The sequence below is a fragment of the Panthera pardus genome, unplaced genomic scaffold, assembly GCF_024362965.1.
Source record: "Panthera pardus isolate Hobbes unplaced genomic scaffold, ASM2436296v1 HiC_scaffold_8, whole genome shotgun sequence".
Taxonomy (NCBI): domain Eukaryota; kingdom Metazoa; phylum Chordata; class Mammalia; order Carnivora; family Felidae; genus Panthera; species Panthera pardus.
The window spans coordinates 49,808,735-49,824,603 of record NW_026527013.1 but is presented as its reverse complement, the minus strand read 5'-3'; the positions used below and the strand labels follow the sequence as shown (position 1 = coordinate 49,824,603).

Genomic DNA, 15,869 nt, shown 5'->3' with positions numbered 1-15,869 from the left:
GATGTATCAACTCCTTGTGCCTACAAAAGTCCATGACCTGTGGCCCTCTGCAGGAACTAGAAACACTGACCCAGCTTCTCATCTGATGTTGTCATGGAGATTCAGCCTTAAACAAAAAGATGGCGCTGTTTTTGGGCTCCAAGAATAGAGCTCAGCAATTAGCTTCATCTTTATTTAGTTTGTAACACCAGCCTGGAAGACTCTCTCGAGAGGAGACCTGGAAATAGCTTCTCACAGTGCTAACAGACAGCTAGAGATGATTTCCTGGGAACATCGTGGATGCCATGTGTGGGATAAACTGGAATATTTTTTTTAATCAGTCATTTTAATATCTTGGAAAACACTCAGCTCTCTAAATGATCACCATCACATCAACACCATATTGCATGTGTTGATTATCAGGCAGGGTTTAAAGGAAAAAAAAGTTCCCAAACCTGGATGTGCATCAGAACCTTGGGGAAGCTTGCGACATTTTGATGAGCACCAGGTTAGGAAACAAAAGATATAAATTAGACTGAAGTATAAATTTTAAGGCATTTCAAAAAGATTTCTTCTTCACAGATTTTCTGCCATAAATAGAATTTTAAAATTGCTCCTTGGTATTTCCTTAAATACCTGAATACTAACAGTAATATGTTAATGTAACATTGCCACAGTGGTGACCGTGTTGAATGTATTTATGCCTAAGTTCAGGAAATATGTGCTGTGTTATGAAACTGAATGGAAGCAAAGTGTGTTTAAGTGTGGTTTCTCAGGTATCTAGTTACTTCAGTGAACTTTTGGCTTTAAGACACCATTGCTCCAGAAATGATCAATACTGAACAGGTGAAAGACAAGACAGGAGATGTATTGATACTCAATCTGAAAATCCTGCAAGTTTTTCCAGACAAAAATCAGATACAGATGGATTACTTGCACTCTCAAACTTTATTACATGTGGTACAGAAATAGAATGGGTACAAGAGATCACATGGAAAAGGATCAGATTGGAATCTCCAAATTCTTTCCTAGAGGAAACACAAATAGAAAAATTCAGTTAATGTTAAGTGACCTAATAACAACAATGATAGTTAACATTTGAATAACTACTGTGCCAAACTCAGTTCTAAGTGCTTTACTTTTATGTAGTCTTCACAACTACCCTATGAGGTTATGTTTTACAGATGAGGAAACTGAGGCACAGAGAGATGATCTTTTCTAAAGGGTCAGCATTTTACCCACTTGGCATAAATGAGGCAGGGTATCACATGCTGACCCTCTATTTCACTTCCTTTTACTTTGTAGGGGAGTTAGGTAGGAGCCCCCAGTGATGCTATAGTACCTGCCTCTTTACCCAGGATGCACTGAGAACCCACTACCCAGGGAGGGAATGGATTTGAAAGGGTCACATCACAGTAGGTCATAGTAGGGATCTCTTTCTCAATTTGATGGTATTGATGTCTTTCCTAAATAAAGCCCCTAGAAAAGGTTCTAATGGGCTAAGGTCTGAAGACTTCCTTAGTGTAATTTCTCATGGTTTTGGAATATTGAGAGGACATTGACGGTATGTGAGGAGGACCACCTAGGGACTAAGCTTGTCCTGGAAACTGGAGAAGGTCTCTTCATTACATTCATTGGTGGGCTGGGTAGCAAAGCTTCCTCAGGACACTTAGAAGGATTTGAAATGATACTTGCCTTGGACCACCGCCTGACTGTATGCCTGTGCACATGGCCAGGTGTGCTTGCACTTTTCACCTGAATAGAAACAACAGCTGAAGTCTCAGTCTGGACTCAGGCAAACCACGGCAAATTTAAATGCAAAGGAAATTTGCAAACATGACCAAAATGAGGAATAGAGGAATTAAGTTCCTAGAACAAAAATCTAGAATTTCTCATGCAAACCCAGGGAGGCCAGCTTAATCAAATTTTCAGCTAACACAGATGATAATGACTCTGGTGCCCAGTATCTTTATGGGGCTTCACTCCTGCAAGAGCAGAGAGAGAGAAAACAGGTGATGAAGCCATGGTGGCAATTACCTTTCCACATTTTTGGGCTAGGGACATGACAGTTTTTTAAAAATGTTAGCAAATCCTTTTCTGAGCTTAATTTCATTAGCTTTGGTTCTCACGAGGAGGGAGAGTCTGCTTACAGCCATCAATATATGATGACTTGGGACTGTAACTCTGAACAGGCTGCACTCAGCCCAGGATGACTGGTAGGTCTTGAGTTTGTTATTCAATGGATTTCACTGAATTCTCAAGAGTTAAACATTTTCAAGTCTAGAAGACCCATGTTCTTAGAGCAACAGCTACAGTCTTTAATTTTTCAGACCAACAAAAGAATTAGAGAATACGTGGAAAGAACACCAAATAGTCTCATCATTTGCAATAACATCCAGGAAGAAAAAACAAAAGAGGGCACATCTCATTTCAAAATGACCCTTAACTCAGATTACGATTTCTGTCTTGAAGCCCTGGAGGGCCTCTAGAATCAAACGATGAGAGCCATAAATGTTGATAAGATAGATTATGCAGACTGAAACTCATTGTGTCCCAGTGCATTTAATTTCAGAAAAGTTGATTAAACAGGACTATGGCCAGAAGCCCATGTTGAGACATCCACTGTGCCATTGGGAAGTTGTGTGTGTCACTAGGAAGTTGCCTCACTGCTCTGAGCCTCAGTTTCCTCATATGTTAAGTGGGGACGGTAAATCCTCTCTCAATGGACAGTTGTAAGTCTGTAGCAAAAGGTATAATGTCCAACTATTATCGTCATCCTAATTGATATTATTATTATTATTAAATTGCTATAAAGTGTTATGTGAGTCCCTTTGAAGACTGAGCTAAATGAGCCTAGCTCTTCAAGGAAATTCTATATTTGATATAAGCTTGATAAATACCAAACTTCAAAGTACCAACAAAGATCTCTGAGGGGTTTTGTTAATTGATTTTGTTGTAGTACCCTAGCCTTGAAAGGAAACAAAATGTGTTTTCACAAGCAAAGATTAAGGGACTCTGTTCCACTCAGTCATTATTCTGTCACTCAAGACATACCCCAGAATGATTATTTGTACTTAAAATGCTCTTCAACTTGCCAGCCAGCGTGGAGTTACCTGTCGAAGTTAATCATAAGGAGTGGTTCATGTATCAGGCAGTATGAGCCTATCTGTCCCACAGCAGTCTCACTGAGTGACTGATAACATTCTGTGTCAATTTCACCAAGCCGAAAGACTATTACTGACCCATCAAAAGACCAAAGTGACCCATCTCGAAAATAGAGCCTGTTGTACCTAGAGAAAAGGTTGCCCGACTTCATTGGCAATCTAGATGTCATTCCTTCCAACTTTGATGGTTTACGGTAACCAAAAAATGTAACCACATAAAAAAAGGAGAAAGCAAAACCAATTAAAATAGCAAGATGATTAGGGACTAACAGTCCTACCTCATATATGCACATCCTTTATAAAGGAAGGCTTTTATTTACACGATTCCATTCAAGCTTCATGGTATTCCCCTGGAGAAGAGCATGCTCCCATCTTACACCAGAGGAAACTGAAGATCACATAGGATATGACTTATCCAAGATCACAGAGGTTCGTGAGGTGATAAAGCTTATGCTACCTCAAATAGGAGAGCCACCATTAGGGGCTTAGCCCAGTTTTCCTTTTTCTTGGCCAGAGAAAAGAAACAGCACACACAAGGTCATAACCAATACTTAGACCAACACTTACGTGAAGTGGGATTGCTGATTCTTGTCATGTTCTTCTAAGTGTTTGGGTCACTTCAGCAAGAACAGGCTTTGGACACATTTGCTCAGTCCTCTTAGTGCAAGCTGGGGTCCTCAGAGGTTACTCTGAAAGAAGGCAGCAATATAAAGGGAATTCAACACTAATCTTACACTTGAAAAGAAAAAAATAATGAGAATATTCATGTGGATTGTAAAGAGAAATAATGATTACCTTTGATTCCTAGAGAAAGTTAATTTAAAATGCATCCAAGTTCCATTGTACAGCCAAAAAAAAAAAAAAAAATCTGCGAAGCTGAGACATGTCTTTAGAAGGCAGAAATAAGAGTCACCGTCACTTGAGTCCTGAGAGGATGCTCATTCCAGTAATTGGGAAGAAGAAAGATTGTACAGATTAACTGACTTTGGTTTAGGATATACTGTTTTCTTTTTAAATGCAAATGATACTTGAGGCCTAAAAGACAAAATCTGTCCTAAATGCCAGTCTCTAAAAAATTAAAAAAAAAATTTAAAAGCACTTAATAATCATAAAACAATGAAATTGATAATATTTTTGTTTTTACCAAATTAGAAGTGCTAACTACTTAAGCAAGTGCATAGGATCCATTTCCAGTGGTAAATTTGAAGTTCATGTGCCCTTTGAAACACAAATAGGGTATCAGTAGTCCATAAAAGGAAAGAAGTGGGCATAAAACTTTGTTGATTTTATACACAGGGTTAGCTCATCAAAAGACATCTTAGTTAATTACACAAATGCAGATATAGCATTGATTGCCAGTTTTAAGAGTTTTATGTAATAACTACGGCATAGTTTTGAAACCTGTGACATCAGGGTAAAAAAAAAATTGCCTTTCTAGGCAGTTTATAACTTTTAGAGGTTTTGTCTGGAAGAATACAGTTCTACTTGCTGAGTCTGTCGATGCGGAATTTAGTTATTATGTGTACATAATGTGTTCTAGGTAAGTTTAGGAGCCTTTAGTATGTGAGGTATTATACTCCAGTCAATCCATGCACATTTTCTGAGAACCTAGTATTTGCCAGGCCCTTTGCTACAGGCACAAAGATACAGGTGACTCAGTCCCTCTACACACCAGCTGCTTTCCTGCATGTCATTCCCTGCAACTGTCTGCCTCAAAACATAATACTCCAGCCTCACAGAACTGCCTTCTAGTCTCACCATATACCATATTCTTTTGTACTCCGGGTCCTATGTGCATATTTGTTTTCTGCCATTTGTGACTTTTCTTTATGGTTGCCTGTAGTCCTTCATCATTTGAGACCAGCTCAAACAAAACCTGGGTGATGCTCTCCACCTATAGCTTGCTAGCACTTGGCATAGACCTCTTCTAAGAGGCGTTGCCAATCTGAATGATCATTTCTTACCTTCGAGTCTTCGATCAGATCTGGGCTCCCTGAGGGTATCGTCCGCTTCTGTCCCCAATTCCTAGTCTGTCCAGGGCTGGCCCAGAGGAGTGGTGCTTGACAAACATTTCTTTGATGGACCCAACTTAAAAATGCCCTTAGCGTTCACAAATCCTGGCCAGATGATGTGCTGCCATGATTAAATGTAAAACTTGACACAATTGTCATGGCTTTGGGGCATGATGTAAAAGTTTTTTATGCTAAGGGTACATATTCTAGCCATGTGAATTTTCATCCCATTCTTTAAGTTGTCCTGAAGATGTAGAACTGAGGTGGCAAATGCTAATTGCTTTTTAAGGATGCTGAGATGTCAGACCCCAAGGAGAGAAATAATGGTATTTCACAGAACTCTTAGGTAGAAAGAAATAGGCCAACAAGATTTATAGCTGCATTTATTTCTAAGGTGATTCTATGTCAAAGGTCGGGTAATGTACCTACCACATTCTGTGCTATCCTATACTTACAGAGTGTTTTCAAAATGGATTTTAAATTGACAGTGTCTCCAGTTAGTGCAGAGATATCACACTGAAGGTGAAAGAGGGGAGGGGGGCGGGGAGCTTAACATGATACAAAAACTTAGTCACACAGTTCCAAAAAGCTTTAAGATGTAAGATAACCCCATTATAGTAATTAGAAGAGACGAGAGTATTGATTTTTTTTCACAATACCAGTTAATAAATTAGTGAAATGTCAATAATATTAGAACCAGCGCACTTGCTAGGAGGAACATATGTTGTAAAAACAAGACTCAGGGCTATTATTTGCAAGGCTGAATTAAGTTCAAGTTTTAAAATCAGAACACCATCCAGTGGTGTGAAAATTTACTTCCTAACAAAACAACCTGTTTCCTGACCTGGTGATGATGCCAGATTGATTGTGTTTCTATTGCTTAATTGCATTTTAAAATAAATGTCATTAGATTGATAACCCTCTGCAGGGTTTTAAAATCCACAAACATTCAGACGAGATGCCAGGAGGACTGATTCAGCCGATGTCTGGCCTGTGGTGTTTGTCAGAGACAGGATGTCGACTGTGTTTTCAAGCCAGATTAGGTTCTGTTCTGTCTGAATTTGGACCTGCTTCCTTCAACCCCCTACAAGTAGGTTCCTGCTTGTAGATTCTGCCTTTGCTAGAGTGTGGGGGCTGAAACAAGTCTTACTAGCCCAGTAGTACATATTGTTTACTCTTGAATCTACAAAATTTCCTTTACTGTTTTGTCTTCCTAAAAACAATGCAGATATGGATTTGAACACACAACTTTATGTGCCTTTCTCCACTGTTCTGCTGAGATTTCCTGTCTTACTGTAACCTGAAAAGGCAAATCACTCCCCTTTTCAAGTAAATGTAACTTAGACCAAATTCCAAATTATTTAAAATTTTTATTATTTATTTTGAGAGAGAGAAAGAAAGAGAGTGCATGTGCGCATGCAAGCAGGGGAGGGGCAGAGAGAAGGACAGAAAGAATCCCAAGCAGGCTCTGTGCCATCAATGCACAGCCCCATACAGGGCTTGAACTCAGGAACCAAGAGATCATGACCTGAGCAGAGATCAAAAGTCTGATGCCTGATCAACTATGCCACCAAGGCGCCCCCAACTTCCCAATTATTTTTTTTTTAAGTAGCAGTATGAGATCATTATCATTAGTGTGTAAAGACACTTTTACATGGGCAGAAAAGGAGAGCACCCAATCATAATCTTTGAAACAAGAAAATCCTAGTCAAAACTTTATTCTGAAACAGCACATCCTAAAAGTATTTTTTAACTGAAGAACATTTTCATCTTGTATCCTTTAACCCAAAAGGCATCAACTCTGAATGGAGCTAAAGAGAATTTTTAATGGATTGAGATTAATTCTATCATTTTCACCCAGGGAAAATTCCTTCTCTTTTATTCTCAGGGAGTCTCATGTAAACGGAGTGTTCAAGTGATGAGTTGCAGTGTTTTGACAAGCCCTTGGTGTACAAAAAAATTGAAATCTCACTGGAATTCCAATATATATTCACTGGGAGGAAAGAATGCCCTATTTAAAAACTAGGACAGATCATGTTGATATGGAAAAAGAATATAAGTATGTGAACAATATATCCTAAATTAAAGACTGAGTTGCAGGCACCCATCTAAAATCAACAGGAAATGTAATTACTCTGAAAGTACTCTTGTCCTATCTTACGGTGGTGCTAAATGCCCCATTATAAATAAATAAATAAATAAGTAAATAAATAAATAAATAAATACAAGACACACAGCAATGATCTGATAAAAGTTCCATGTTAGCAACATAGAAACAAGGAAGACTAGCCTCTATTAGGAAGCACTATTTCCCCCTCCCATGATAGGACCTCTCCACTCTCTCTTGGAATCTTTCTACAGATTGGTTTCTCTATTTTGTAGCAAAATACCAGGTTTAAAAGCAAATCAAAAGGCAACCTTTCATTCACAGCCACCACATGATTTTAATAACTCTGCTCCATATTTTCCACTGTTTGTTTTTCCACAGTTGGGAATACTTTGACTCCATCTGGATAAGGATGCTGGTCAATACAAGAGTTGTTTTGCACTACATTAAACTATTGTGGAGGCTAAAGGGTGGAAGTGTGCTACTAATAATAAATAACAAAATAATAATAAAGTCACAGCATATATGTTTTAGTGAGAGCCTCAAATAATAAACTTCAGTGATGAACCAATGATTACTTCTATGCCTGCTCATTCCTGTGTCTAGTTCACACATCACACCATTCACCATTTCTCTAAGCTATTAGTTTGAACACCTTTGGTATTTATTGATAATTCCTGGGTTTGACTAACATTAAGACTCATTTTACACTCTTGAGGTCTTTCCTTGAAGCTTTCCTTGCTCAGTGTCACATGTTATGACTGCAGTTGGTTCCATGCTTCTCTAAGGCAGAACTATGAGCCACAGATCATCTTCAACACACTATCAAGCCCATCCGGCAATGCCTTTGTGTCACTTTGCTGTAAAGAAGGAACTGAGACTATTTTGGGTTTAAGATGGTAAGGCCATTTGTTATTTTTTGAATGAATACATTTCTGGGAATGTATTTAATAAAAATAAACCAGAACAAATGTTTTTGCTAGGCTTGTAAAACATTCCCCTTCCTTCTAAGTTGCCACATCAGCTTCTAAAACCAGAGCATGACAACACACATTTAAAAATAATCTCTCACCATCAGTAGTTTTAAAGTAGACCATATAACAGAGTGACCAGCACCAATTCCACCACTGTTGGCTACTTGCTCAGCAAAGACAAATGTATACACATCCACACACATGTTCTCCAGAAAAGAAATCAAGTCTGTGACCTGTAGCAGCTGTCTGCACTATGCTGAGCAAACAGATTGTCTTTGAAAACACGTTTTATCATATAAATGGTTTATAGGTAATCATGCAGTTTTCATGGAAACATTTCTTTTCTCAGTAGAGACAAGAACATACAAATAAATAAAAATTAGATTGTTTCTTACCTTTTAGAAAGCAGGCAAAAGCTATACTGTTGGTGGGATAGTGTACCAAGTAACAGACTTTTGTACACTCTTTCTTACTGGTGGTATACAGTCTACAGGAAAAGTAAATATATAGGTATGTATAAAATAATTGTGCAAACAATATTCCTTTTATTCTTTTTTTTCCTGTTTGGAGAAGAGGCTGCCATAGAGACCCTGGACATTATGCCCACTCTTTCAGTGGGTTCAAAAGACCTTGGTAGACCAGTTCACCGCAATTCAGGTACCTCTGAACATGGGAGTGCCTCTTGATTTAGGGCAGTCAGGGTTTAGTTCCTCAAGCTGGAGCAGTTGGGGGAGCCAGCTCCCAGATAATTTATTTATGTGGTCAGAGTTTTCTTTCCATTGCCATCCTCCCTTTTTTTTCTCTCATCCTAGTCCAGCTATAGTGACCAGCCTGCATGGTTAGTCCAGCAGGATGAAACAGCATAATGTTGAGAATGTTAGAGATCCAAACAAATGAAGAAGCAAAACAAAACAAAAACCATAACAAAATAGCACAGCACAGGAGCGTGTTCCAGAATTTTCTAGGCATCATTACTTATGTAGGGTTTGGTGCCCGCATCCATTTTCCAACAGTTTGAGTTTTTTTTTTTCTTAATCAAATGCCTCCTTATATTGACAACTCAACTATTTTATGTAATAATTCCCTTGGAGAACAACAGAAGTTTTCATGTATATGTTTTCCCTATAGTAGGTGCAAAAAAATGGTAGTAAAAAAACAGCATCAGAATATAAACTTATATTTAAATTATCTTATTTTAGCTTTTCTATTTTAGGCACAAATTATTCTTCTAAAACATGCTTTATCATAGAATGTGCTCATTGGCCCAGTGTACGTCTAGCCTCTTTCTCAGAGTTAATCAGTCATACATTCTCATATCCAAGAAGGAGGTGTCCCAAGCTGTCCATCTGCCTGACATCTTTGGTTGCTACTGACCTTCCAGAGTCTAAACTATCTGCAACCAATCCAGATACTTGAGGACTTTCTCTGCACTACCTGGGGGCATTGGCTTAGAAAATGGATGGCAGTTTAGGACAAAGATAGCTTAAGGCTGCTTATCATTTTGCCCTGTGATCCTTTACAAGGATAGCATCTGAAACAGAGGATAATTTGCAGAGCATCTTCTGGTTCTGACCAGTCCAGGTGAGGGAGGCAACAATTCTTATCCACCCATCCCTATAAAGCCATTCTGCCTCAGTTAATATTGTTCATCCAACTGGAAAAGGGTCCTGCTGGCCATCAATAAGCCATGTCCCAAGCACAACGAGGTCTTCTTGTTTATTTGGCATCTACACATTTGCCATGAACATAAATCTGCCAAGTAGCAATAGAAAGTATAAGGAAACATGCTGAATTCAGGCTGCAGATGCAAGAACCAGAGGTTGAGGTGCCCTTCTTCTTAGAAAGGAATGTGGAGAAGGCATCATGGTGGCCAGATCTAAAGCTATCTGAAGTAGGTCAGGTTCTTATCGTCTAGCAACAGAAATCTTGTTTGTGTAAATAAAACTTCAACAAGTAGCTGAGCTACACCCCTATACACCCTACAATTTTTCAACCTGAATGCAGAAGCCCTTGCCCAGCTCTGAATATCTAATGTCAGTAGTGCACAGATAATGTTACAATTTTAAGATTTACTCTTTGTGTACACGCAAATTTTTCTTTTCAACAATGGAATTCTAATGGAAGAAGCAGCCTTAGAGGAAAACTGAGCTTCTTGGGGAAAACCCAGGCAGTGCTGGGGCAGTTGTAATTTCTGCCCATGGTAAGCCAACAAGCAAATTCATTTTTATATAGACATGTAGTTGCAATGTGCAGTTGGATGAGGAGAAGCATGCATGCACCAGATGGCAAGCTGCAATGACGGAGCAGAGCTGTTCAAAATGAAAACACTCAAGACTGAAATACATTGAGACTAAGTGTTTAGAGCAACAATGAATAAAGGGACATTTCTGCTTCATTATTTACTTTGCGGCTTATACTATAAACCTATCTTCCTCTCAGATACCCTCCCTCAGAGAATAGCGGATAGGATGTCCCCTTTGGAAAGACATGGTCCTTTTTCAAGTATATGGTCTGTGCTTTTGTTTCTTTTTAACCCGACAGCTTAATTTCAACATATAATTCCTTTGTCTCTGTTATTAATGCTTAGAAATTTGATACTATTTGAGCTATATTTGATATTAAATAGAATATAATATTCCTTTGCATGAGAATAGTCTTACTGTTTATTTTCATTAATTGAACTTTTCATTACTGCTCTTACCCTACATACATACATTTTTGCATTGGTCAGGACTGGCTTTCTGAATATAATTACTATCTATGATACCACTATTTCCAGATTAGTGTCTCCTTTTGGATCATTTAAAATAACTAATTGACTGCATTTTTATCTCATCTCAAATGTTTCATCCCTTGAAGTTGACTTTGTCCCGGGTCAACATCACTGCTAAAACTTTGGGAGGCATTTCCAGTATGTGTCCTAGATAAAATATTGCCTATTAAGACATAATAATTTCTAGAGATGAACTTTCTGATATAGTAGCCACAACCACAGATGGCTATTTAAATTGAAATTACTTAAAATAGTGTATTTCCTTAGTTAAGTAACCGTATTTCAAGTGCTGGTTTGCCACATATGACTAGAACATTTCCATCACTGCAGCTGGGTCATCAAAAACCCCAATGTTTGGAGGTACATGAATCTCCTCCTATGGTTCAGCAAATATCTATTCAAATTACTTCTGTTATTTTAGGGAGTGTCTACACAAAACCAAAAGAACTAAAATGGTTTTTAAATTGTTTTGGACTGCTTGTAAGACAAGGACTCTATTTGATTTCATTTTCCCCTCTGGGCTATTTACCTTTGCTCTGTGTAGACACCAAAAAAATCATTGACAAAACCCAATAAAACTTTTTCATGGGAAGGCACCAAGTGAATTCCAAACAGAATAGTTGTCAGGATTGGCATTAGATAATAAGTTATTTATATTTTTAAGTAAGTAAGATGAGGCCTCTACCTGGGCAGCCTTCTTTGAGCTCAAGTTACTCCTATCTTTGTAGATAACACAGCAAGCAATAATACATTTCACAGCACATTTAACTCAAGAGTCTGCCACAGACATCATTATATTCTTTATATGCAACTTGAATCACCAGTTGAGGAAACCAAAAGAGTAATTTCTGCTTTGGAATTATGACATGCCCCTTAGGTTCTAAGAAATAGAACAGCAAAGAGAAGCAGGCACGGATTTGAGACTCAGACCTGGGTTTCAGTCCAACCTCCACTGTTAACTATATGTGTGACTTTGGTAATGGCACTTAATCTCACTAAGCCTAGGTTTCTTCAGTGAAAAGCAATTCTCATTCTACAGAGTTACTGTGAGGGGTAAGAGATCTTCCACACAAAGCATTTTGGATTAATACCTATTTCAAAGTGTAGCTATTGCAAGTATTTTTAGTCATATTAATATTGCTATTAGTGTTAGCTATTAGTGTTAGCATTTTACAGCCATTATCTTTTCCAAAACAGCTTCAACAAGGATAGAACCTAATCATTAAAAGTTAATAACAGTAGAAATGTTGTTTGAAAGCTAATTATTTTTAAGTAGCAAAGTACTGAGTTGTCTAAATTCAAAACTTCTAACTTGCTCATTTTTTTTCCAATACATATAGACTTTTGATCATATATTCCACTTACTGATTTTTGGACACATCTACTTAAATTGTGTGTGTTCAGATACACATGCAAAACTGTTAATGGAATGTCTCTAGGATAAGGGTTTTAAAAAATGCAAGGGGTCCTAGAATAAAACACTACAGAAGTATAAATGTGCAGGTATATTTATCAATACAGGTATGCATAAAAATAAATGCTTAAGCATATTTGTTCATGGAAATATTTCTTTTGGGGCATTAGTTCCGTCTACCTCCATACAGCCTTGAACTCTAACCATCGCATCTACATTTACTTTTAGGCAGAACTTTCTGCCTTTTAAGGAATAAAAGGACAATAACAATTGATATATTATTTTTCAGATACAAAATACGTTATGACACACTTATTACATAAGTATTATTATCTTACATAAGTATTATTATCTCCATTCCAAACATTTAAGAAAGCTCAGTGATTCTCAAAGCCACACAGCTGGGAAGTGGAGTGGATGGGATTTGAACCCAGGTCTGTCTCAACCCGAAGCCTCTTCCTATGTCACATGAATTACCACAGGATTCGCCATCCACTTCCCCTCCTCTCTATTGACCATTTGCTCTGAAGACACAAGAACAGAGCCTATACATTGATTTGGTTTCTCCTTGCTCATACTGTGGTCCTTGTCTTTCCTCTTGCCTTGTCCCAGAATCCCTTCTATTAGAGGGTCAAAATAAAGCCCATGGTGTTGTTAACAAGCCTTCGGTACCTTGTCTACATATTTTCAAAGAGTTTCACAGTATTCACTCAGCCAACTGCTTAGAAATGGAGATGAGCCAAGATCATGGATCTCTGAACAGGATTTGTCAAAAACAAACTCTGTTGCCTCCTGCTCTTTAAAGATCTCTCTCTTCCTTGCAGAGTACAAAGGATTACCTCAGAGTTCTTAGAATAGGGATTCCTTTCTGCTTGGCAAAGTTTATAACTGAAAAATGTCTTGAATGATTTAACGGACAACCTGAATCCCCCTCTACTTTAAAAACAGGAAGTATGAGAATCTGCCACATTCTGTCTGGAGCTGGTCAACTTGTTCCTAGAAAAAAAATGCTGGAAGTAGTATTTTTAATCTAAAATGCACTCTTACCACCATACTGTTAGTAAAATTAGCAAGTGGGTATTCTATGCATTTAACTTCTAGTTAAGCGGTCTTATTTTCTAACAAAGTATGTCCATCTTTTTGTAGTCATTTGCAGGCTACGCAGGGGTTGCAGATATAAACATATCAAATATAACATTTCACCCTTTATCCCCTCCCTAATGTTTTGTCTTAGATGTTTTCCCCATGTGGGGGTGTCATGAGCATGGTGGTAGATGGCCTATATACTTGGGTGTTTTCTTGTTTCTAGAAAGCTTGCTTAGTAAAGAATCCTAATGTTCTCCACATTCACATTCCAGTGAAAGGAGTTTTGCTTTCTGAGTTATTAAATATTCCAGTTTCCTTCCCACTACTACAGTTTAATCAAGTGTTAAAATTTCCCTACTGGGAAGTTGTTTCTCTAATAGGGAGAGAGCAAGAAATGTGGGTCACAGCCCGACAGGTATGTTTACGTCACTTGAAGTGTTTGGTACCAAAGGATAAGAAGGAAGGGAAGGGGGAGATTTCACACTTCAGAAGCAGAGCCTCTAAAAGCTTTTTTTCTCATAGGGGGCAAAAATGACATGAGGCCAAGAATGAGGCAAACTCTTAAGAGCAAAAGTTCGCATTTATCCAGGAACCCACTCAGTTAAGACAAGGATGAACATAATATTTCTGCAAGGAGAGGCAGGCTGATACCACAGTTCCTAGAGCTTCCTGATGTAGTAGGGGAAGATGAAAGGAAAGGAAAGTTACTTACTGTTTGGGTCTACATTTTCACAGAGTTCTGTTTTTGCCTCCCCGTTGGGTCTGTCACTGGGTTTGTGTGACAGCCGTGACGACATGGTGGCTGCTGTGACTACCGCCTTGAAGCTTCGCTTCCGCTTCTGGACATTGAGTTCAGGGTGGAAAATGATGATGTACACTTTCGGCATGTATAGCATCCCCAGCGCCACTGATGCACTTAGGTTCATGGAGATTGTAAGCGTGGTAGTTTGTATGTAGAGCTAGGAGACACAACACACAAGACACTATTACAAATAAAATGACTGCAAAGGAAGTCTGAATACTTAACACAATGTCAAGAATGACTCTGGCTAAGAGACAGAGCATAGCAATCTCCAGGGCCTTCTCATAAAAAAAAAAAAAAAAAGGAAGTCAGAATGACTCTGCACATTTATCAGAGAATTTGTGCATATATTTAACTGATGGAATGCCTTTGGGTGAATTCATGTGCATGCTTGTCCTGGAGAAGTCTCCAAAATAAAGTTCAGAGTAGATCTTTAGTCAGATTTGAAACACTTCCATCACAATGGCAGATGAATATGAAGATATAAAAATCATAGAAATTTGTGTAAGGTGGTTATTTTTTATCCCCTGTATGTACACAAAAGGATTAACACTATATGATTTCTTGCTCCACAAAGACCCTGGGACCTTTGAAAGTCATGTTAGTATATGTCCCTTTCTGCATTACTATTTTTTTGAACAGATCACCTTCACCATACCTACAAAGTAGTGAGTTAAGGTTCCCTGAAAAGCAAGCCCTTGTTGCTTAGTTCTGACTTACAAAACACCACTGGCGAGGAAGTGAGATCTAGTGATGTTGGCTTGTCCAATTGTCCAATTGACAAATTGCTAATACAAGGCAAAACCATTCTGACACTGTATTATTTGTAGTTTGGATGGTGTCTCCATAACTATCCTGTCTCCTTTCACTTCTTTGAAAAATAAGTAAACAACCATTCAGTTACTGCTCAGTGTGTTAAATCATTGCCTTGGTTATAAACTTGAAAAGGTGATGGTTGATGATGGGTGTGAGAAATTGTAATATCAGCAAGGCAGAAGCTCCTTGCCTTTGTCCAGTTATGTTTATGAAGTGCCCTCTTTAGTGATCCAGAACCGCACCTCTGTATATTTACATATGTTTTCATTTTACATGACTACTAAAGGCTAGATTAAATAGGAAGTGATGGATGTGTTAATTAACTTGATGTGGTAATCATTTTTCAACTATACATATTAAATCATCACATTGTATGCCTTACCTTTTTAAGGTTGTATATAATTTTTGTCAATCATAACCTAGTAAAGCTATAAATAAATGAAAACATTCATCCATCCATAAAATTTCAATTGCATTAAAAAATGAATAAATACCATGGCCTTTTATGTCAGTGGAAAACCGACAATATATTTGATCATGGTATTCCACAACTATGCCTTCCTATTGATCAGAGAATAAAATCTCCACCCTTAGTAGAGTCTATGAGGCCCCACGTGGTCTGCCCCCTGCCAACTTTGTCAGACTAATTTGCCACCACTTTCCCCCCACCCTTCTCCTCAGGTCACCATCCATATGGGTACTCTTAGGTCTTGAAGATGCTGTGCTCATTCAATCACAGAAT

General features: G+C 38.2%; 1 protein-coding gene and 1 long non-coding RNA gene across 6 annotated transcripts in view; both read right to left on the bottom strand.

Annotated features, from left to right (window-relative positions):
• Positions 1-15,869, bottom strand: part of GRM7 (glutamate metabotropic receptor 7) — an 876,035-nt gene that overhangs the window by 42,578 nt on the left and 817,588 nt on the right. For 2 of the 4 annotated variants that reach the window (XM_053897751.1, XM_019428301.2), the window contains 2 exons: positions 14,222-14,468; positions 8,632-8,723 (listed from right to left, as the gene is read on the bottom strand). In XM_053897751.1, coding sequence (XP_053753726.1) covers positions 8,653-8,723; positions 14,222-14,468 — 318 coding nt within the window. In that variant the 3' untranslated portion in view covers positions 8,632-8,652. Of the gene's footprint in view, positions 1-8,631; positions 8,724-14,221; positions 14,493-15,869 lie in introns of those variants that run through there. The other 2 variants (XM_019428302.2, XM_019428303.2) reach the window with 2 other exon arrangements.
• LOC128775609 (uncharacterized) lies at positions 786-8,620 on the bottom strand. 2 transcript variants are annotated; one of them, XR_008420448.1, is made up of 3 exons: positions 3,939-8,620; positions 3,711-3,832; positions 786-1,007 (listed from the first exon to the last, which is right to left on the bottom strand). It is a non-coding gene; the product is annotated as an uncharacterized LOC128775609 (long non-coding RNA). The 2 variants fall into 2 exon arrangements; XR_008420447.1 differs by lacking the exon at positions 786-1,007 and adding an exon at positions 1,022-1,734.